The following is a 24,797-nucleotide window of genomic DNA, read 5'->3' as shown; positions in this document are numbered from 1 at the left end:
GAATGTCGAATCGACTCGTCAATGATTTATGAATCTCTAAAGATTCAGGAATCTCCAAGGATTCATTAATCTCGAAAGATGAATCTCAAAAGATCTAAGATTCATGAATCAAAAAGATTCATAAATATATTAAAGTTAATATATATCCAGGGATTCACGAATCTTCATAGATGTATGATCAAGTATCGCATGGAGCGGTTCCCCGGAACAAAACAAACTATCTGTCTGCGTGATACTTGCCAAGAAGACTCCAAAGCCTGTATAGACTGGCGTGACCACCTAGGTTACTACGTCAAGAAGAATAATAATGAGAAGCTCAAGCTCTATGAATCTTTGGAGATGTACGAATCCCTTGAGATTCATGAATACCTAGAGAATCGTGAATCTTTTGAAATATACGAATCTTTTGAAAAATCATGAATCTTTTGAGATTCATCATTGGAGATTCATGAATCTTTGCAACCGAGATTCAGATACATATAATCATGTCAAAGATTCATTAAGATTCATGAATTTGAATCAGATGTACCGAACACTAAAACTGAGTACTTAATAGCTATTCTACATCTAATCCCTAACTTATTCTCCTAAAATCTGCCTTGGTCCGATGTCGCCAAAATTTAAAATAATAACATTTTCTCTTTAAATGCGTTGGTCGTTAAACTAAAATCAAAGTGATTAGATCGAGTATTGAATTGCCTTGTCATAGCTTGTAACGGTTCGTTGTATTCAGATAAGGTACACCTGTTCTCATCAATAAACAAGTTACAAGTTACGAGAGCAAAGAGGTCTTGAAGGCGCGAAGATGTTGATCTTCTCTAATAAACAAGGGACGTCTAATTTGTGTTTTAGTATTTTAGTAACAAATACACATTGGTTTGCCTTAAACGGTGTTCGTCTCGGAGCGTCTGTAGACCTAGTAGAAGGCGACTTGAGCGATAATTTGAGATGGTTATAAGGCCTCAGAATTAGTTGCAATTTAAATCACGTCTTGTAAAACTTCGTTGTATTGCCTTTATTCTGTTAATCGACGTAGTGCAGGTCAGGAAACATAGAACCGAGCAGTACCCCTCGCATGAGCGTAAAGGACAAGTAAACAACGACTTAAGACATCGCTAAATTAACGGAATTGTCGAAAGATGAAACATAGCATCTTGTATGTCTTGTTAACAGAGTTGTCAATGTATAAATGGACATTTAATCTTAAGTCCAGTATAGCACCTAAATCACAAACTTCCAAGCATCGATCTAACACGCTGGAGCGATATTATAAAACACTTTTCAAGCTCTAGATAATTTTTAATGCCAAAAAACAATCATCAGTAAACAAAAACCATTTCAGAGCTATTGTGTCATGCCCAATTAAAATGCTTGTATGTTAAATTGTTTATATGATTTAGGTTCGTGAGGTTGCCATTTTACCCCGCTTTTCCATAACGAACATGCTTAATTTTATTTTAATTCGATACAAATTTCTTACAATTTAGCGATGAATAAAACCCCAAATATTAATTATTAATGTTAGCGATTAATACAGCGAACGATTGCCATCACAGTATCGCTAATTAAACATCCAATGAACCGTGTCGATCCGACAGCATCGTATGTTAAACCGATCTTTCGCAGACGACGGAGCACAGCCTTCTTTTCGCATGCAAATCGTGCTTCCAAAACCTGAAATGCTGAGCTTCACCTATGCTATAACGGAACATGGTCCAATTTATTGCTTCGGGATGATCATTTAGCAACCGCAGCACACCATTACCATTAAGGCGCGCTACTCTGGTATGACGCACCCTTCCCACAGCAACTCCATTCTATGCTACGCGAATTCAACAGCACATTTCGCGGGGTTTTTGGCGAAAAAATGGATGTTCTCCCCCTGGCGAATGGTGCCAAGTATCTAACAGCCAAACAGACTCCACACGGTCCCGCGTGCGTTAGGAGACAAAAGAGAACACAGAAAGAGCGAGGTCTCACAAAACATGTGTCTCTGTCAAACCACATCAGATCGTCTGAATGCCGAGTAGATTAAAAATTCACATTTAAAAAAACCGTAGCACACTCTCCATACCGGCGACGACAACCTAGGATTTCAACAAATTTTCACATTCCTTGATTGTTGACAGCAGGCTAGCGGGCTTGGGAGAGAGAGAGCAAAAAAAAAATGGCACACAAAAAAGAGAAGTTTCAAATAACACACACTGTCCAATATTTTCCCGAAACGACTCCATAAGAAAATCGTTTAATTCCGCCATCCATTCTACTCGGCTCCTCCACCCCGTCTCTTGCTTCTCAGACAGATTTTGCAAATTTATGCTGCCCGGCCGGCGACCCCGGCAGCATCGTAGGAGGACACTCTAAACACTTTCGCAGCGGGCGATCATCACACCACCCGCCGCGGCATGTTGTCACGTTCGGTGGGGTTGGGCAGGACGAAGCCACTAACACGAAAATAGGGTTTTTGGTCGGCAATAAATGCTGAATTTTATTCACAGACGGGTGCAACAACAACCAAAAGAAGAAAAAAAAACTCCAAAAATTCCTGAACGCGTTTTGAAGCAATCGAGGCGAGGTGTTTGCAAGCAACCACATAAAAAACGATCACCTTCCTCCTCCTACTCCACTGGCAATGGAGTGGAATTTGCGATCATGACTCGAATGAAGGGAGTGCTGCAAAGAGACTCTTGAGAAACCGTTCACCAGCTTTTCTAGCCGGATCGAGCCGATCCGAGATAAACATCGCCTCATCATGCTCTCCAGCGTTCGATGTACAGTTTCTACCTTCACCAAAAGACGGCGAGAAAGAGTTGTGCTTGTGGTTGCAGGACTGGTCAGCCGTTCGCGAGCAGGGATTATTTCCTTCCTTCGGACAAGCAAACACGTTTTAAGACGCAAAAAATCGCACTCTTTATGGGTGAAGAATATAGCATTGAAAAAAAAACATAGTTCTACACCACCAACAAGTTCGGCCTGCTGGGTCATATAGGGGTTTTGCGTGAAGACTCTGGAGTGGAGGGAAAAAGAGCAACACAATCCGTTAATTACAAACCGATCCCAACAAGCAGCAAGGTAGGATCTTTGCATAAGTTCAACAAGTCTTCCACGTCTTGCGGTCCTGCGTTACGTGTTTTTTTGGGCGCATAGCTTGATATTTCCTGTCCACACAATAAATGACCATTAACGCCCCTAAATGTATCCTGCGGAGTGTGTGTGTGTGTGTGTCAGCTCGCTTGATTACAGTTTATGGCGCCTTTAAAAAAAAAACACACGATCGGAGCCCGAAGCAGCACCCAATAATAAAGGCAAATAAAAATCAAATCCCCCAAAACAGTTCACACCTGCAGTCTGTCCCTTGTGGCAGAGTACGTGCTCTTCTGAGCATCGATTCTATCTTTTTCAAACACAACTGTGGTGGGCAACCGTAGGCATCCGTTTCGAAAAATAATTAGAAGATAGTGACGAGGCCTTCTTCAATTTGATTGATAAAAGAAATGGCACGTACACGTCTAATCTTATCAGTTGTGATGTTGGTGACAAGATTTGAGGACAGTTTTGGAGACATGTTTCCGAGGAATTAAAATCATATGAATAAGGCTAATTAAGAGTTTAAGTAAGTGGATTTCAAAATTGATTTTCTTTATTTTTGAATTTGCAATATTTTCGTACAATTTATGCAAATATTTCTGGACTAAAACTGCATTCCGCCAACGGAACCTGTGCAAAAAATGGAACGATAAAAACCTGATTTAACTTTAAAAAAGGAATGCAGAATCAGCTGCTTGTCTCATGTGGTTTTGAACGGTGCTTATGCTCTCGCTGTTGTACATGATCTGTTGCTCTCAGCTCGGTACGAAAACAAGCTGAAGCGGGCCGGTTAGTTTGCTGCTTTCGTCGTCTCGTCACCACCGAGCCAATTTGTTGGACAGCACGAATGTTAAACAAATAATCTCGACGCGGGCAGTAATAATTTTCCTTCTAACGAGTAGTCTGTCCAACCCGAGGGACAGATAATGAGCACCACTGCCGCACTGCACTCTCAAACACACACATACAGTTACACTTTCGTTAAACACATGCACACATTGGGACACACGGTCAGCTGTAATACGATCATCCGCGACCGAGCATATTCTATGCGCCGGGGATGAGTGGTGCTGCCGAACCAGATAAATGGCTCATATAACAAACAACATTTCAAACAGTGTAATCAATCACATCACACCCCACAGCACAGCACTAATCCCCCAGGTTACGGTTACGCAAATGGTTAAGCACACAGGCACTCAAAAGCACGACACTGCACACACGCATAAAGGTCTCACACCAGCAGCGTGATCAAATTATCTTCAAAAACTAACACTGGGGATGACACTTTTTCGTATATCTTTCTGGCCACAGACAACGATTGACCAACTTTTGCTCATAATTTGAAGGCAGGCGACGGCACACAGAATCACTCTTCTTAAATTTAACTCATCTCACTGCCCGAAAAATCTCACACATTTGCGTATGTGTGCGCCCGTCTATGATGACGGCCCGTGCAAGCTGATCTAGCCCCGATTCCCTAATAACGGGACGGGATGACCATTATTGGGGCGGGGAGAAAACCCACTGTCAAACCTTTAATGGCCTATTTTTCACATAAATTTGCGGATCACCATCGCACACACCGAAAATGCTCACACGCGAAACTACAGACGTGCGTCCGAAAACCCGTCCCTCAAACGCATTCACCTTCGCGCATTACGCCGCTACGCCGCTAATATACGCACCAACAGAAGAGGAAGAAAAAAAGGCCCTCACAGAACACGCACAACACAGGTCAACGGCGCGCGGACGACGGAAAAGCCGACGGAACATGTGAAACGACGGAAAGGTGAACTGGCACAGCTGGTATGCGGCTGGGACTGTCGCTGGGCCGGAGCGCGAAACCGGGATGAATGTGTACGTGCGCGTCGCACACCGTGCAGCAAACACGGCCGCTGATCGGGAATGAATTGCGCGTCTCGTGCTGGTGCGCACCGAAGCCCAACCGTTGTACGATCCGCCGGCGGCGCATTAAAAGCCGGCTTGGGTTGTGCGCAAAACGGTGGTGGTGAAGGTGTTTTTGGAGTTTTTGAGTGAGAAACCGAGAGAGCGGTGAGAGCGAGATTGCTCTGGTTATGATGTGCGCAATAGACGCATAACAAAACGGTGAGAGGGAGAGTTTACAAACGGAGAGATTTTAAGGCAGAATGTTAGCGGCGGCGTGCAATCCAGTGCAGGGGTTTTAGGCTAGTGAAGTTACTTGAATAGTGAATACTTTATTAGCATATGATATCGAAAAATAAAACATTGAACAATCCAAGTATCAACGAATCGAAATGATATATGATAACTTAAATAATATATACATTCGAATTCAAAATTATTGGTCACAAATAGTTACAAAGAGTGATATGCAACAACCACTCCTGATATCTTTAAAACGCAAAATTTTCATTCTGATGCTAAGTATTCGATGACCTCAAAACACTACAAGAAAAACTGTAAACGATATAGGTTTATAATCGATTAACGTTCTGTAGAATATGTTGATTATAGAAAAATATATTGGAATTACTTTGAAAACAATTGTTTACGTTTAAAATAATGCAATCCAATAGTAATATAAATTTCATTTGTACAGACCCCCGCTATGTCACTCAGGACTACATGGCGATGACGGAAACTAATGGAAAGGACTACATGGAACAAATCCCAGAGCACAAAACGATACAGTCCCCCGCAATTTGGACCATTAAACCGGACTATACTCGGACCACTTCTGATGGATGGATCCAACGAAATGCCTGGAATCCAAACGATATAAACCTCCGCAATGCCATTTGGGACACTGAACTGGAATAGACAACCTCGATATCCGAATGATGTAGACCTTCGCCACGCTCATAGGACCACACAATCATGGACTGGATTCGATAAAACCAAAACGACCGAGTACACCCGGGATAAAGTGCACTTTCACGGCTCAGATAAAGAAATGTCTCCCAGCCAATATGGATTGTAGCGCCATGAAATATGTTTGTATACTCTAGTTTTAAGCCATACGGCCTTTTTGGACCGTTGCTCCTGAATAAAAATAAATAAATTTCAATTGATTCGTCTCGTTGCTGTTCAAATATAATAAAAAGTTATTGTTTCTATAACATCCGATCGTTCAAAATATTAGGCTTAGCTATGACAAAATTGTTTGAACAATGTTTGATTTTGAAATTCTCAATGAGTTATTGATTATTACAATAAAAAATATAATTATTTCAAAGAATGTGCTGTAAAATAGATACTCTAGATCCTTACAATGAAACCTGGACCCACCTGGACAATCTTGGAACAACAATCGTTTAGGCTTATCAGGAGACAACTTGAGCCCGTATCGATAAGAGTTGTTTTGTACCAGCATTCCCCAATCCGACCCAGCAAATCTATTCATTGCCTCAAACGGCGTGCGCAAATCTCAATTCGATTTCTTTTAAAATATGTTCGAATTGGTGAAGCGAACCCTGCAACAAAAAGTATTGCGAGCGAAGACGGAGAGCGTGTGATCGTATGCTCAGGTGCAAATTCAACACGTCCGACGGGTCGCTTGTTGGTCACAACAACATTAGGAGAGAAAGGTTCAAGATTGCGATGTAAGGTTTAAGCTAAACACTTTAATATTTTAAGTTTTAAGTTCTATTCGGGGTTTAAAAATTGAGCAAATTTGTAAAAGCTGTTTTCTTCAATTCAAAATTTGAATTACTATATTGTTTTGAAATTCCACGTTTTTCGATACTTAACGTACTCAACTACAAAACCAATTGCAAATCATTAGTTTGAAGCAATAATATTTAAAATCAACCCCTCACAAGATCTAGGACATCCGAAAAAAATAATCTTGCAAGCATAATCTACCCTACATAGCCTCTGAAGGACCACAAATTACCACTCCTAATAACAACAACCGCAAATCATGATGATTATTTATTGCCAATGTATCACGCTGACCAATTTGTGCTCAATTATCACTCCGCAAGCCAATAAAACAACAACATTTGCTCACCCAATTGCACGTACAAATGCGTCCGCCAGTGAACGCAACGAAAAGAAATGTTACTTTTCCTCCATTCGATAGCGTGATCCGTGCAGCTGGCCGGACCAATAAAAATAATAAAGCTAGTGCCTTTTCTTTTCGCGAAACTAAAAAACGAGAAAAATAAGGTACCTCACCACTAACCTAAAGCGCAAAACAAAATCCCCCACACCAGGAGAGCCCATTTGCTTGGTGAAAATAAAACCATCCTCGAGCCACACTTTAAACCCAAAAGCTTTGCTGGTGCTCCTGCTGCAACAAAACACTTCAACAAAGCCCGAGCTAACGCACGTGCACTTAACACCCATTCGGGATTTATATGGAACTCTGGCCGGACAGTTTTACACCTTTTGGTTTATTTTCTTTTTTCTTTCCTTTTGTTTTTTTTCTTCACCCAACTATCCAACCCTTTGGCACACACACGCACACTGGTGCCACATTGTTTGGCGGTTAAAAAATCATCCCATTCACATACACACACAGCACGATATAAAACAAACGGCCACCTAATGAAAGCAATTCGCTCGTAAAAACTGATTAATGGAAACCGGCACCGAGAAAAGCTTTAGAAAATTAGATTTGATTAGGCGCATCACCTCCTTTTTGCCCCTTTTTTAGCTTCGGTAACGACTTCAAAGAAAGAGTTAACTGCTAGATGCAACCGCACACACTAATCTGTGAGCTCACCGAAAAACAATTCAAACGACCAACCACCAAAACAACCACAACAAAGATGACGAACAAAAGCGCCCCAGCAAATGACAACAGCGTCCATAATGTTTTCCAACTGTTGCCGCTGAATCAGCGGAAACCCCGGCACCACGGGAGGTTAGAAACTAATTAAATTTCGTAATAAAACATACACTCCTGCAGACCCATGTCCGTGCACTGTATGCAGTGTGATGTGTTGTTGGCCACACACCGGGCGGCGTCTTCGTCGTTGAGGTCACTGTTCCGTGCAATCGCACACACTCTCTTTTCGGTCGGCATCGTGCCGTTAGCCGCGAGCAGATAAGTTTGGTGATTTATGCGTCGCTATTCGATCACCTCGATTCGACATGGCGCTCCCTCCCTGCCAGCGTATCAACTGACGCGAGGTAGCCGCAGATGAACTTTCATCCCGTGGAGAAGTGGCGCTTGGATCGGTTGTAACACCTTGTCAATTATCAGGCGTTAAACCATGATTGAAGTGTCCAATATGCATTGATTTTGGAAAGTATTTTCAGGAGACTATGAAGTAATCTTTTCAATGTCTTAAAAATAGCATGTGTTATGCCTTATATCCTTCTAAAGCATTATTCAAACGCTCATAGGTATATCTTGTAGATAATAAACAAAAATTGAAATTTGCAATGGATGTAATGGAAAATTAACGCATCAACAGTACAATCCAAACAACTTTAATATAATTTTAAAGACACACTGCACTATCTTCACACCTTCGTTAACGCTCCCTGGAAGCCGTCGCCCAAGAAGAAGCTCATTATGTAGCGGCCCACAGTCATCCGCAACTGAAAATTGGCCAACTAATTTAATCCACCAACTTCACAGGCGACTAACAGCAGTTTGTCGCATGCAGCAGCAGCACCCGTCCAGCGGATTTCCTGTCCCACCCTCGGGCCCCGTGGTGCCCCATACACTCTTGTGGGCTCCATATTTTCTGCATCCCGATAAACTAATCAGAAGCCGTTAGAACTTCCGTTCGGGTTTGGAAACTTTTCGGAACCCAATCGGTCGGCAGGGTAGGGCAAAGATAGGCCGCCGGCCAACCAGGAGGTGTAATGAAAACTTTGTCGTAAGCGATGGACAACCCCTATTCACCGTGACAGGTTGCTGCCAGAAGATTACAGGGATTGGTTGGTAAGTTTGGCCATACCGCAGAATTTCTGAGCTTTTCTGAGCTGAGCTTTTTGTCGCGACAGGGTTCTTTATTATATTTTCAAAATGTAAAAAATCTTTCAATGGTTAAAGAAAACGTTTTTTTGCATCATTTAAATACAAAATAATTCCATTTTAAACTATCCTCTGTGAATGAAATCGATGCTCTTCCGCTCCTGCAAAAGTTTGACACGACTGCTACAGATGCTATGCGCCAAAAAGTAGGCAACCCGCATGGCAGTGCTTTGATGCAAGTTTTCCATAGAAAAAAATGAAGCCAACCCCTCCTATACATCATGAACACCGACAAACTTTACAATATTTTTGGTACCAGTGAAATGGCTAGTGCATAGAATTTATGTTTTCTGTAATGTAAAAAGATCAAAAATCAAAAGTTTTACTTACGGGTGCTGGGCAGCTTCAGCGTTAGCTTCGGTGAACCCCCGGACAGACTAAGATCACTCAGCGAGCTTTGCTCACTGTCTTTGCTGTGGGTGCGACCTCTGTAATTGGTAAAAGAAAAAAGGAATGTAAATAGTCGTCAATTAAGCTATTCTAAATGCGATGTTGAAGGATAGAGGAAGCGTTTAATATTATAAATATGTGTGAAGGTAAATTATTTTTAGTCCTCAAAGACCCAACGTCAACATTGTTTATCGCTGACAAAGGGGGGAGCTGTGTAACGAAAAACAAAATAACAAAGAAACATGTCAAGGCTTCTATTTTAATACACGGAAAGGGGGGAGGCAAGGGTTTACTACACACGATAAGTGACACTTTCGTTTGCACCCAAGCGCACCTTTTACCGTTTGCGATAAGATAAGAAAGAAGCCGGCCGGTTGACCGCGGTATTTTAACAAATCAATTGACGTGTTGTCGTGGCATACATAAATGTCTTTATAACGAGCAGCAATGTTGATGTTGTTGTATATATTACATTATAAACACAACAATAATTAAAAACAACGTTTAACAAATAGAGTGATTTATGCTAAAGTAACGATCAAGCAACGATCTAAAATAGGTATAACTTCAAGTATAGCAATACAGTGGAGTAATTGAATAAATTATTACAATAGGAATATTTACTGCCTTGATTTATCAAGATATTGCTTTGAGAAGATAAGAATTAATCATTTCTAGGACAATACAAAGTACATTTTTATGATGTTTGCGACATTGATATCATTTCTTTTTACCATTAATTACGACTGCTTCATTGGATTACACTTACACAAGCATTCTTCAGTGAATAAAGCGCATTTAAAAACATTCAAAAACGAATCACGTCTCACTCTACGACTGCTGCTGAGGCTGCTTTACATAAAAGCCTCCACAGCGGTTTTCTCTAAGCAAATCAAACCATTAATCGACCGAACGATGCTCACACAGTCAAGGCCAATGGATGACATCTTCCTACTGGCTGAAACCACTGGACAATCTCTTTACAGACACGCACGAACAAGCCAAGTGACTCGGACAACTCGCCCGTCCAGTAAAGCAGTAAAGAAACAGGTTAGCGCTCTATCGCTTTATTTATGACGGGCTAAATGGTCCACGTCAGTACGTGGCCGAGAAGATTAACCTGTCCGTGCCGGTGCACCTTCAGAGCGATACCTTCTCACCGCGAGGAATGTTTAACCTCTCCTCGGGCAGTTCACGGTTGCCACGTTAATAGGACGCGAACAAGTCAATCGCGTCTCCAGCTTTACGAAGCGTAATGACTGGTAGTTGGCAGGAGAAATTGTTGTAAATTTTCATTGCAATGGCGCTCTGTAATATGCGCTCGTTACGCTCAAAGCTGAGCAAAAGTGCGAGCATAATCGGTTTACATGCGTGTTATGATAGTTTAGAAACGTGAAAAACAAACACTGTGGAAAGTATTTGTGGAGATTTGTGTACAAATTCACTTCACACTCAGTAGAAGAATATTTTCAGTATTAAATATTAAAATGAGACAATTTCCACGAGTTGAAATAGTATCCCCTCGACAAAATAACCAAACTCACGCTTAACCATGATCAATTGCTGCCCTTGTTTTATGGATCCTACAAATGACACTGCGCATACTCATCTATTAATAAGCACCAGGTGTTACATGTGCATGCAAAAGCTGTAGCCGCTTATCTATTGCAGACAATCGTGATAAAAGCAGCATCTAAATCATGTTCGCTCCAGGGGACACACTTCCCCATCGATGCGGCCCGGGCAAACACACCCGATGCACGGTGTCAACACATTGCTCAAGCGCCCGGATAACCGCCGACAAGCTATTGGAAAGCTCCCCAAACGGCAATGTGCTCACACTTTTATCGTCCTGCGGTTTGCTTGCTCGCACGCTCTGTGCACAAAAGCGAAGCAGCATTCGCATCCTTTCAATCGCTCATCAGAGGATGCTTGATTTCATGTTGGTGCTTAGGATAAGCCACCAGTTAGACCACCCGTTCCATCGTATTACACAATCCGACAGGCTGTAGGATGTTCATGTACACACAGTAGACACACAATGTAGTTAGCAGTAAATCAATGGAGTACTGGTCTCATGCAGCGTTGGTCTAGGCTTACAAGGCTGATACATCTATTGTTCTACCGTTGTGAACGGAAGTGCACAGAATGCGACCCGAACAAACGGAGATCCAGGCGTACGCCATGCGGGGCAAGAATAGAACCTCCATGTTGCATAATTCTAATTTTATTACACTTCACCGAAGCCTAACACACATTGTTCACACAAGATGACAAAACAGGCCACGTCGTACTTTCATTCGATTAAATTGCAAACCGTGCCCCGGCGGTGAGGGTGGCAATTTTCCAGTAATTTCTGTAGCTTACACGCTTCAGTAGATCGTGCACTAGGACACATTTGAGCGTACGTTACCGCGAAAATGAATGTACTGGAAACACACAACAGAATGGAATGGAAAAATATTGTTCACAATGAATTTTCATCCAGCAACATCATCCGTTCAAACAACATCTCATCACCTCAAAGGGCTGCTTAAAATACTCCAACAATTCGTGTAATTGCACTCAACGCACACACATGAGTTGCTCGCATTCTTAGAGCCAAGGACAAACACACAGCCAATTGCTGCAACTGTGTAATCATCTGTTACAATTATGCAATCATGCACCGAGAGCACCACATACTTCTGTAATAATTCTTCCATTGACATAATTGTCTATTTTTTCTCTCTCTCTCTCTCTCTCTTTCTCAACACGCGCGTGAGATGGGCTTTTTGCGACTCTTCCGGGCGTACAAAACCCGCTTTCCGCTCGCTCCTCGCTTTCCTGCTGATGCACTCCATTTACCAATTGCACTCAGCCGAGTGGCAAGCAGTGTGTGATGGTCAAGATGTAACATTTAACCGTTGTCGGAATTCGTGGAAGCTAATTAAGCGTGTAATCCACATCCATCAACATAAGACGCACGCCCGAGCTTGGGTACTGTTCGCTTTGAAGCGCTGACTGATTCATTCACTGTGCGGGTGGGTGAGCAAAAAAACAACCTGAGAGAGAGAGGATGGATAGGGTGAAGAAAGTGCAACCGGCTAGCATTAACATAGCAGTGTACGCGTGTAGGAGTAGACTCTGGTTGGAGATGACGGTTGCGGAGGTTAGTTTCGTTTCTTTCACTGACCAAAGCATTGGTCGCGTTTGTATCTCGTTTGAGCTATTCGAAATAAAGAGAAAGGGAGAGAGAAACAGAGCACTTGGAGTGATATCAAACGATCCAAGAGCTTACATAAGAATGTTGAATCATTAATTGAAACAAATGGAGCGTGCGTGTGGTGGAGTAGTTTGGCGGAAGACAGGCAAGTGTAATAGATAACCTGCGGTTCATTCTTTTTGTGGTGTGATGAGACTACATCAAAACTATCACTATTTTTGTGGTAATGATACTCAAAACATAACCCTTTCCTGACGAAAAAAAACATCTTCCTAGCTGACAACCCTTTGAACTTACTTCTATTCTTCGCTTTATAGATTAAAGAGATATGATGACCAACCCAGGAATATTTACAACGAATTGTTTGATGACTGGTAGAAGAACATTGCAGAATCTGAATCTACGAAGAATAGGAATCGTGAAGCAAGAATCGAAAGAGGAACCGAAATCGGCAGTCCTTGCAGCATAAAAACCAAACACTATGAAACCTATTACAGGGTTTTCGAGGATTATATAGACATGTTCAGCGAGTTGTAAATTCGTGCAGGCATATAATAGACTCTTTCAGCGAGATATAGATTTTTTCGGAAGTAGGCGTTGACATGTTCGGTTATACTGTTAAGCTGTCACTTTCGTGCCCCTTGGACTGCAAGTTGGATCGTTCTCAACAGAAGGTAAACAAACGGTTTTCGAAAAAATATGCTTTTTTCAACTAATTTATCTATTAAACAGCTTGGAGAGTGATTATTAGCTACTTTTAGGACTTTTAAGAATGAAAAATTGAACCCTGCGGCACAGTGTGTAAACAAAACAAATGACAGCTCTACAGTATAACCGAACATGTCAACGCCTACTTCCGAACAATTCTACATCTCGCTGAAAGAGTCTATTATATGCCTGAACGAATCTACAACTCGCTGAACATGTCTATATAATCCTCGAAAACCCTGAATAAAAATTAATGCTGTTTCTAAGAAGGATGGGCTCGAGAGCCTTACTTTGCCGACCGCTGATCTGGACCAGATATGAGTCTGGTGAATGTAATATAGGCAGATACTAGCAAGACATTGAAGTATGACAAATTGAACAAGAAATCCAGTCACAAAAGTAGAACCTGTGACGCTTATTACAGTTCAACTATTGGGGGAGATATAACTAGCGATAGAATAATCTAGTTTGAGAGTTTTTGAAATAAAAGAGTCTATAGAGTATATACAGACTCACAATTTTACTCAATCTATTATGATTCAGATCACACTGAGTCTCTTAGATTCCAGACGGGGAGTAAATGGGATGAATCACAAATGAGTCATAGCAAATCTTTGGGCAGAGTTGAACTCGAGCTTCTCCTTGCTAGATTCAATTCACTCACTCATTGTGCACACTTCTAATCTGAACTGAGACAACTATTTGGACATTTTCCAAGAATTGTATAGGTCAGGGCTGGAGCATGGTTGAGAATAATAATAGAAACCTAGATTACTGGAAATTTGTTCCAATTCATCGAAACAGTCCTTGGGACTATTTTTCAGGCCAGTAATCAGCTGTCACAGGACATCCTTTTTGAGATCCAATGTAATCAATCTAAGAATATCTAATGTTCTGAAAAGTCTAAGAACACATCAAACGACATTAATAATATTGGAAAACCTTTTCCAAAATAAGGTTCGTCTGAAGTATTTCTATCCCATTTGAAGCTCATGTTACCTTTGTTATATTTTATCTCCTCCAGCACATTGCAACCGTACCTCAATCATATTAAAACCGTTTCGCAACTGTCACTCAGAACCTCACCTCGCACGCATTCCTGTCACAAGGAGAAAGGTCCCCCAACTGAGAAATTATTCAATGGGTTCCCTGATTTTTTTATACCTCTCCTCCCAACGGACATCCCCACTTCCTATTGAAACTGTCAATTGAAATGCATCAGCACAGTAGTGGCGCACTCACTGTCCCACTGTTTTGCCCCGCTCGCATGTATGCCTTCGGATGCAAATCGACGGTGAGGCATTATCAATATTCATTTGATTTAATTGACCGCTTAATAGCTCAAATGTTCAAGTGACCGGCACAGAGACAGGCACGATCGGAGCTGGCAATATTGCAGGCGACGTATTGCTGCCTGCTGCAATCAAATCGGAACCGCGAGAGTAACGTCCAAAACGGCATTACTTCATTACCAACGTCCAGTGGCATCGTGGTCATGATGGCATTAATGATTCCTTTGTTTCGTTTGCCCATGCTGTGTGTGTGTGTTTTTTTTCCCCTTCTTCATGACGGTGCACTTTCGTGAAAATAAACAAAACTGTGGCGCTTGTTGGGGCGTTGGTCGAAACGCGTGATTTGAAAGTCTAATCAACGGAAAGCCGCTGTACTATTCCTTGTTGTCCGGTGCTGATTGAGCCGTTCGATTGAAATGGAAAGCCGCAATAGCAGCAAATGTTTAATTTAAATTACATCACGTTACAAAAGAAAAACCCAAGATTTACAGTGAATTGAAATTCGAGCTATGAACACTCCTAAAATTCGTATGACAGTAACATTACGTTTCATTCACTTATCAAAGTCTCATACCCCCAAACTTCCCAAACCAGCCGCGACAGCCTTCAAGTGGTGTTGTGGGAAACCTAACAACGTCTTGCGACGCACAAAGCCAATCGAAATGAAATACACTCAACCACCAGGCAGTGTCTTGACGTTCTCTCTCACACGGCCATGGCCAACACATGGCAACAGTATCGGGCTGGATTGAATGTACCCGAACGCGATAGCAAACAAAACTGTGCAAACACAAAACCCTTCAAAAATATTCTTCCAGTGCGTATTGCGACACGGCAAAAACGTGCTGGCCATGCATGGCGTATATGTGGCTGTGAAGACTCTTGCATGATGATGGTTCAATTTCACACGACTCAAATGAGGAAGTGGTAGGCGGTTTGAAACTGTCTCAAAACTTCATGCTGGCATCAGACAACAATAACAAAACACACATTCCCCTTTAGAGCTAGTGAAGTGAAAGCTAGAAGAGCGCTTAAAAGCTAACGTCTGATTAAAGTTTGCCCAGCCATTATCTAAATTGTTTGAACTATGGCTAGGGAGTAGAAAAAAACACACACACACACACAAACGGTGCAAACAAAATCCATTTTGCACGAGCAATTTAAATTGACAGTGGGCGGCCTGGACGTAAGACCCTTTCGCTCCAGCATTTTAACCTATTTTTTCCTAAGATAGTGGAATTAGAGAGCTTACAGGGAAAGCGAAGGAGTGGGATGTGTGGTTCGGAAAAGGATAAGGGACCTTTTGGACGAGTCTGGATTAAGCAAAAAGGTGTTAATAGAATATTTTAACAGTAACGCTTTGACTGCAGACCATAGCCCGAAATAAAATATTCCAACAAAGTTTGTTGTTTATGATAGAAACACAGTTTTGTACAGCATGCAGAGAATCGCTAACAAACTACTAATCCAAACAATGAAATGATACTGGAATTGCCACAAGCCAGAGTTAAATATCAGCCTCCGAAACATGAAACACCACAAAGTGCCATGTATCGTGAGCTGGTGTGATGGTGAAGCTGTTGATGTATGTAAATTGTGCACCACCGTCTTGTGACTCCACACCCTCTTAACACGGTGACGCAATTCACCGTCCCGTGCTACAAGACATATCACATACACACGCACAAGAGGCAGCAGATATCAAGAGATGATCGTAAAGCCTGAGAATTGATGCTAAATGCGTGATACGCGCCGCTGCGCTAAGTGACGGATGGTAAAACCCCCAACCTCCGGGCCGCAAAAGATGGGTTTTGGAGCGACGGGTAAGCGAGACGACGGACTCATGATTGATCCAAAGCATTCATCTCCATTCCGGTCGAAGCATGCGGTCGAAGCCCAAGACAAACAGGTTTATCGTTGTTGAATTAGGTTCTTATCAAGTCTGCGAAGGTGTCACCCACTTTCGGGGGTGTCTTCCCCACACAAACACACACATTGAAGACACCGAAGATGTGTTTCCCAATGCGTGTTGGTGTGGTGGACACAAGACAATGTAAAACAATAGCAAAGTGTTGGTTGCAAAATCCAATACACACCGAAACCGCTAACGAGCTTCTCCAGTAGAAGTGTAACGTGTGAGATTTCAAACCGAAGCACCAAGAAATCGGAACACGTGGTACGTTCCAACGTAGACAACGACGAAGAAACCTTCAATACCTATGTGGTCTCTCTCTCTGTCTCCCTATCTCTCCCACTGAAGCCGCTCAGAAGCGACACAACAAAAACTTGATCTCGAAATAATGTTTCAAATAATGGTTCGATTGTTTGTCGGCCGTTGCTGATGACTGATTGCGTACGACTTCCTTTCCACGCTGCTCCCGCTGCTGCTGCTGCTGCCAGAAAAGCATCCAGCCTGTGGACGCTTGAGGTGCAGTTGGGGAAGAGGGACAAAGCGTATTGATTCCGTTCACAAAATCGATCGAAACACGCAGCCAAACGTTTGTCCCGTGTCGCTTGCCGTAAACCGAGCAGCAACATCAAACGCTAACAGCAGCATAACAACCGCACCCGCCCGCGTTTGGCATTGGTGGGGCACAGTCATTGCATGCGCCTATGCCGGGGACGGTAGACCGTTCAAGGGAGGAAGGCATGCAGGTTGCAGGTGTACGAGCAGGCAAGGTACGGCTACAACCAAACAACGGTGCGCTTGGGACAGGCGCAAGTTGGCAAAGATAATGTTGATGACGACGACGCCATCAACACACAGCCCCTAGATGCCGCCTGTGTCGAGGTCTCAGGTCTCGATGGGTCTTGGGAGCGTTCACACAAACGTGCAAAGTCAGGGATGGGCAAACGATGCTTACGGTGTTTTAAAATTTTTATATAAACAAACATTAAGCCTTGTTTTCGACGATCTTCTTCTCGTTGGCTTAATTTTTCTAAAATTCAAATTTCTTAAATGATTCAATTAATTATGTAATTGGGCTGGTGAGCAAGTTTCAAGCGTATTTCAACGATTAAAGATATTTGTTTGAATTTTAACATTAAAGAATACATGTTCATCTGGTTTATTATTATACCATTTATCGTTGAAACTGTTTATTATTCATATATTGTGCCACACTTGAGGCTCAATTATCAATCTGCATTATAGGGAGAATAGGAAATGGACAAAAGAAAGGCAACGATTTATGTGTAACCCTTGCTAGTCGAGCATTAGACAACTCAGACTGTTCAACTAAAAAGAACCCTACTCCAGCGTCAAACAATGCTTGGGTTAATGTGCAGTAAATGACGACCTACTGCTGCTCTTAAAAAGTATGTATTAAAATATAATATTTCCGCATTTTTATGTTTATTTCCTAGCTGTTAATTTTTTACTACTTCTAACAAAAATTCTTTAAATTGTCACAGATGTCAAAAAAACATCATTGAAAAGCCCTGAAATGTACAAGAATCGAGTAGCCGCTTGCACAAGACTGTGATTGACATGTTTGACATAACGCAAATGTTCAAAAAAAAAAAATCACACAATTATCGATTCGTCTTTTTGCACTGATATTGTATAGACTGAAATTCTACCCAAATACCAAACACCAAAATACCCATGCAAATTATCAACAATTATATATAATCATTTAGGGCCCTGCCACTGCCAGTAGTGCAGCATTATTGCACTTATTTATCACCAAAACATCTCAATACTAGCATTGAGCTTTTTATGTTTTATTAGAACTTTTAGTAATTCAAACAGCTTGAATTTTAAACGAGAAAATATTTAATTTATTTTAAATGTTGTTTATAGCAAATAAAAAAAGGTTTTAATTACTTCACTTGCGATTCTTACAGCCTCGATTATGTTCTAGTATTATTCCAAGTAGAATCTGCAGCAGCTAAAAATCTCATTGATCCATAACTCTTATTGAATTCCTTTAGTTTAATCTTCACGTGGATTCGCTTTAAGAAATATTTAAAAATAAATAAAACTTGACTGATACATTCATAATATTTGTACGACTCAACAAAATGCCCAACATGAGTTCAAGACCAGTTTGGACCGAACAGGACATACTATCAAGCTCTAATGGGTAAACCAATCAGAAACGTACAGTCCAGACTACCAGCCGCATAGCCAAGCCAAGACGACCAACATTGTTTACAATATTAGGAAAAAGATGAAAGACTTCTAATACGCAAAACCGGACCCAAAAGAAGAAACCAATCAAGATGCGATCAAATTACGACTCAATGGGAATTACAATCAACATAATTATCTTTATCGATCGAGCATTTGCTCACCCCTGCACATAAAGCACATGGTAACCTTTGGCGCTCCAAGCGCCCTGTGGCGGAACATACCTCATCCCGCATGCCAAAGGTGCAATCTTACGTTTACATAACCACCACCGAACAAACTCACCGATCGATTCCCGAAAGTCGAGCGACAAACACCTTCTCTGCCAGCACACACCACACATTAGCCATTCAAAGCGTACCCGCCACAAGGCACACACGTGAGAAAACTTTGCAACGGCCCCGGCGCGCTAAATGTGCTACTACTACTGCCACTCCCCCTCACTGTCATTATATTTCACTTACCTTTTCACCGAGCCGGAGATCGTGCGCTTGCCGTGTGCGGAACTGCGGCTCGCCACGCTAGTACACTCGGACGGTGGGCTTCTGAGCGAGCCGGCGGTGGCGGGCGAGTCCCGCCGCCCCACCACCGTCGACGATGCACCTTTCGCTGCACCTGCACTGACCACTGCACTACCCCCACCACCACCACCGCTGCTGCTGCTGCCGCAGCTAATGCGCGACTTGACGTCACTGAAATTGCGCCGCATCACCGACTTATTCTCCGCGATCTTGCTCATCACCGCGTCCCACTTGTTCGGGGTGTTGGTTTTTTTCACAAAGCTTAGATTGGATCCGGCACTACCACCGGCACTCGCACCGCGTGCACTTACACCACCTGTACGCGCACCACCAACACTCACCGCCGGGACACTGGGACGCTTATTTTCCTGATCACAATCGACACTCTCACTACCGTTGCACTCCGCCGAAATGGCGCGCGAAGCTTCCTGCGAATCCTGCTTACACTGGCGCACCTTGCTCAACCGATCCGTGCGCGAGGAGGCGCCACCGGAGGACGCGTTTGCTACCGTGGTGGACATCTCCACCACCGCTGGCGCATGCTGCTGCTGATGCTTCGTCCGCAGCCCGCGGTTCGCTTCGTTCTTCTGCTGCTTGCGACTGCCGTTAGCACCGTTGTGGTTGCCGCACGCCGCGACCGATCGCTTGCCACTGACGTCGTGGACGCTGCTGTCGGAACAGCGCGCAGCGACGACGCTTCCAGCAGCAGCAGCACCAACACCACTACCAGGCGAACCAGCTGTCGGACTCGCGCCGACAACGACGACGCCGCTGCCACCGCCGGCACCAATATCAACGCGCCCGTCCGGCTGTTGGTGGTAGTGGTGCGGCGTTTGCTGCTGCGGTTCGTTCGCCTTCGGCGAAGCGAAGTCCGCAGCGCTTCCACCTCCGACACCCCCGGGCCGTTCGTCGGGCGGCACTGTGCGCGTCTCACCTGCACCGCACGCTGCGTCATCCCTCGGCGCTCCCGCGGCCCGCACAAAGCTCTGGCTGTTGCTGCTGCTCATCGTGTCCGTCGACAGGGACTCGGGGCTCATGTCATCGCTGGCCGTCAGCTGGTCGCCGCCGCCGTAACCTCGCCCAGCGTGCCCCGCGACGGCCGCCTGCTGCTGATCGTCCGCCCGCCGCTGCACCAGATCATCGTCGGCCCGGTTTTCCACGTCGGTGAAAATCCCGCTCGACTCCATGCACGAGTCCTCGTTCTGGGCGGCGTCGTCCCGCTGCTGCTGATGCTGCAGCTCGGCATCCTCCTGCTCGTCGATCGCATTGAAGATGGCATTGGCACCTGGCGCACCCGCCCCACCGTACAGCTGGCCGTCGATGATCTGGGCCCGCCGTGCGTCCCCCCGGTTGTACACGTCGTCCGCATCGCTCTCGGTGAAGAAGTCCGAGTCGGTCATCGGGTCCTGGCGGCGCGGTACCGCCGCAACGGCCGCCGCCATCATCGGTTGCCAGGCGCCTCCACCGCCGGCCGCAGCCGATTTGACACGGGGCCCGTTCGAAGGGGAATGATCGGCACCGCGACTGGCAGGCCGCGACATCTCCCCATCGCCCTGGTACCCCGTATCCAGGCTGGTAATGCTCGTGATGCTCGTAATGAAGCTGTTCGACACCTTCGACGAGGTGGCCGACTTTGTCATCTGATCCGTTTTTGGGTCGGAGTCGGCCTGGGACAGCTCACTGGCGCCGGCGCCGCCACTGGAGGGTCCACCGGCAGCCCCTAGCACACCTCCACCACCACCACCACCACCACCACTTCCGCTATACGGTTGGGGACCGCCTGTTATGAGCAGCAACTCAGCCGGCAGCATAATGTCCGACATGTCCGTCTTGACGCCCACCGGGTCGAGCGGCAATTCCTCGGGCGACGGTGTCTGGTCGATCCGGCAGTGATGCTGCAACGCACCGTGCTTGTGATGCAGATGATGATGATGATGGCCCGCTCCACCACTGCCACCCCCCGCACCCACATTCAGCTGCAGCTCCAACCCCGCCGCACTGGCCGCATTGTTCGTGTTGTTCGTGTTGGTGGTGGTCGAGTCGAGAAACTCCTTCATCTGATCCGGCGTCAGGATCCCCAAGCTTTCGTCCATCTCGAACGAGCCCTGCTTGGTGAGGGAGCTCGTGGGCGACTTCAGATGCGGCGCGGGTTTGGTGAGCGAAAGCGACGAGTCGCACAGCTCGATCGAACAGTCCAGCGTACACTCGGTGAGGTCGAGCCCGAACGAGTACCGCTGCTTCGGGGCTGGCACTGTACCAGCCCGATTCTCCGGATGACGCCGTAGCACGACTTCCTGCTGCTGGTAGCTCGGTGGCAGCTGCTCCTGATCGCTGGGCTCGGGCTCCTCCAGGCTCAGGTCGAATATTTCCTTCCCGGCGCTCACGTCCGCCTCTAGGCTCGCTTCCCGCTGCCGATCAATCGTTCGCCTGCCCTGGTCCGGGTGACCACGATGCTCCTCATCCTCACCATCACTGCACCGCTCCAGCTCGGACGGCACAAGCGTCCGGTCCTGCGCACTAATGTCCATCAGCATCGTGCCGCTGAGCTGCCCCGCCGCCAGCTGCTTCATCTGGCAGCTTCCTGCCGCCGCCGGAATCGCCATCGAGTCCGAATGGAACGTTGAGCTAAACACCGGACCCTGCCGGCCGCCCGTCGCCACGTCGTCCTCGCCGAACTGCATCAGGTTGAGCGATTCCTCCAAATTAAACGTCAGCCGATTGGACTTCCCCTTCCCGCCCAACAGCCCCCGCTGCTCCTCGACCGAGTGCGTGCGGTTGAGCACGCTATCGCCCGGCGCCGGACACGGCTCCCGGCCCGCCCCCTCCCCGTACAGCAGCTCCTGCGTAATGTTCGGTATGCTTTGCGTAAAGTTCAGCAGCCGCTCGTTCACCATCGTCGAGTTCAGTATGGGGGGTCGGCGCCGCCCCGGCTGCCCGCCCTGCTCCTCCTGCTCCTCCTGCAGCAGCAGCAGCAGCTCGCCGGCCGACGGTCGGCGCCGAAAGGGCATGGTGCGCGTAACGTCCAGCGCGGGCGAATCGATGCTTTCGGTGCTTTCGCGGCGGAATGTTTTCGTCAGCCCGAGCACCGCGCCGCACGTGGAGAGCGAGGTGTGGCTGCGGGTGTGCGTCAGGCTCATGACGGGCGGGCGCGGCCCGTCGCTGATCAGGGACTCGCGGGACGACTTTACGAACGTGCCGCTGCGCCGCACCTCGTACGTAACGTTCCCATCGCGCTGCAGCGTTACGGTGTGCTCGTTCCGGTGGCTCGGCGCGCTCGGCGGGACTACGAACGTGGCCGGTTCCACCTCCCCGCACGGCACTGCAGGCGGTGGCGGGTCGAGCAGGTTGTCCGTACTGTTCGCACCGACCAGCTCGAGCGATTCGTCTACCAGCATCTGCACGGTTGCGTCCGGGCCGCACGCGTCCTGCTCATCGTCATCGTCGTCGTCGCTGGGGATTGCAAACTCCCGGCGGCAAAGTTTAATGTCCTCGAGCCGCTCGGTCGTGCCGGCCGTGGCCAGCTCGAGCTTCTTGAGAAGGGGCAACCCGCCGGCCTGCGGCTTGCCGGCCGGTGTGGCGAGTCGGAGCAGTGCCGGGGCCGGCGTAGAAGCGGCCAGCAGTGGGAACGGGCTCGGCTCACCGCTCGACAGCTTGTCGCCGGAGTAGGACCGGGCGATCGAGATCGCGCCGGAGCGGGACGGTGGCCGCAGCAAGCTGATCGGTGTGGCCGGTGGGGCCGCCTGGTGTGGTGGCCGCTTGGTAGGGAGCCGCACCGCACTGCTCGGTAGGCGAAAGCTGCCCGGGACCGGTATCCGGCTGCCCACACCGTCCAGCCGGGGGATGCGCGATTGGGTCGTGTCCTGTGGGCGAGCAAAGAAAACACACAATTAGCGTCATAAGCACTGAGGGAAGTGCGAAGCACATTGCAACGGGGATTAGAGAGCGTCAAGCCGAAGGTGAGTGTTAGTCACCTCGCGGAAACCTCACAACACCGTCCGGCTTCCGTCGTCGGCCGTTTGAAGTCACGTTGGTTTGGAAGGTGATGCGGCGGCAGGTCTGTTGTGCACATGCTGCCCGCGCATCGATTTGTACACTTTGTAATGCTCGTGTTGGTTGTGAGGGGAGTTGTATTTAAAGTTTACGACAGCTGACAGGGAACGCAGGCAAAGGCTATTAAAATCAACGTGTGCTTATTATTTCCCTTGAACTGAATGCATTGTCATTGCAGAAGTTCAAAATAACATAAATACTAAATATATTTTTCACAAAACTATCTATTATCCTTATGATGCGCGAATTTATCCAATAAAATTACGGATTCAATATAGTTCGTTTCAAAATTAGATATTTAAAAAACATCTATCCATAGAATATTTTAGTAAGACAAATTTCACTTTAATTTTATTTAATTTTTTGATTTGATTTGATTTAATTTAATTTAAAGTTTTGGATTTTTATTGTTGTAAGTTTAATTTATCATTGTTTATTACTCGAGTTTTACAGCGACTTTGGTTGCATTTACAGTGGAGCGCCGTTTATCTGGGCTCATCGGAACTCGACCTCGCCCGGATACTTGAATAACACGGATAATGAGTAAAACCTAGTAAGTTTTTTTATCTTCATGTTTTCCTAAGTGAATATTTGAAATTTGCCACGAATTATAGCATTTTATTATTTATTGGCCTGGGGACATTGTCCGTACTCGCTAGAGTAATTTCGATTTTCACTAGCGCATCTGGCGGCGGCTGACCGAAGCATTTTGCCAAACAATTTTCAGCCGCTCAGAAAAAATATGTTATTTTTCTATGTTTTTCAATTGAACTGGACTGGATAAGCTTTGTAATTGATAGATAACTATGTTGTGAAAGTATTTCAGCCATTTCGTATTAAAAAAACGTTGAAAAAACACTCTCTCGATGACTAAAAAAAAAAGCTTCCATCAGCTGCCGCCAGATGCGCTAGTAAAAATCAAAATTATACTAACGAGCGCGGACAATGTTCCCCGGCCTTAACAATGTGCTCTGATATTCGTTTTTTATAATAACCTCCGCAGCATGCAATGTCACCTTTATTAAGGAGCACAATTATGAAGAAAAGCGAAATAATGAGTAAAAAGGATACAAGAGTCAAACAAAACATAATTAAAGAAAACAATACAGTTTTTAATCGGAATGAAGTATGTCAATGAAAACATATCATCAAGAAAAATCATGATGTAAAAAGTATAAATCACACAGTAGCTGGTAAATAGAATAGATGTAAAGAATAATGCTTTTTTTGGTTGAATGTAGAAGATGAAAAATGAGTGGAAAGAATTGGATATTTCTCAAATTTTAAAGTAAAACCTAATTATTCCACAGATTTTTAAATAAAGTTAGAACATGTATCCATTAATGTGTCGACTACAAATACTTTCATAGTCCATCAAATTAAGAACGGAACATGGACAATATATCTCAGCATTTCACCAATCTCTCCA

At 45.2% G+C, this 24,797-nt stretch overlaps 1 protein-coding gene across 5 annotated transcripts in view; it reads right to left on the bottom strand.

The window, feature by feature from the left end:
* The window catches only part of LOC121597696, a 143,815-nt gene that overhangs the window by 74,178 nt on the left and 44,840 nt on the right, over window positions 1-24,797 (bottom strand). For all 5 annotated transcript variants that reach the window (XM_041923681.1, XM_041923684.1, XM_041923682.1 and 2 more), the window contains 2 exons: window positions 19,262-23,178; window positions 9,398-9,495 (listed from right to left, as the gene is read on the bottom strand). In XM_041923681.1, the coding sequence (XP_041779615.1) occupies window positions 9,398-9,495; window positions 19,262-23,178 (4,015 nt within the window). The remainder of the gene's footprint in view (window positions 1-9,397; window positions 9,496-19,261; window positions 23,179-24,797) is intronic.

Source organism: Anopheles merus, chromosome 3R (assembly GCF_017562075.2).
Source record: "Anopheles merus strain MAF chromosome 3R, AmerM5.1, whole genome shotgun sequence".
Taxonomy (NCBI): domain Eukaryota; kingdom Metazoa; phylum Arthropoda; class Insecta; order Diptera; family Culicidae; genus Anopheles; species Anopheles merus.
Note: the sequence above shows the minus strand (reverse complement) of the source record. Positions and strands in the feature narration are given on the sequence as shown.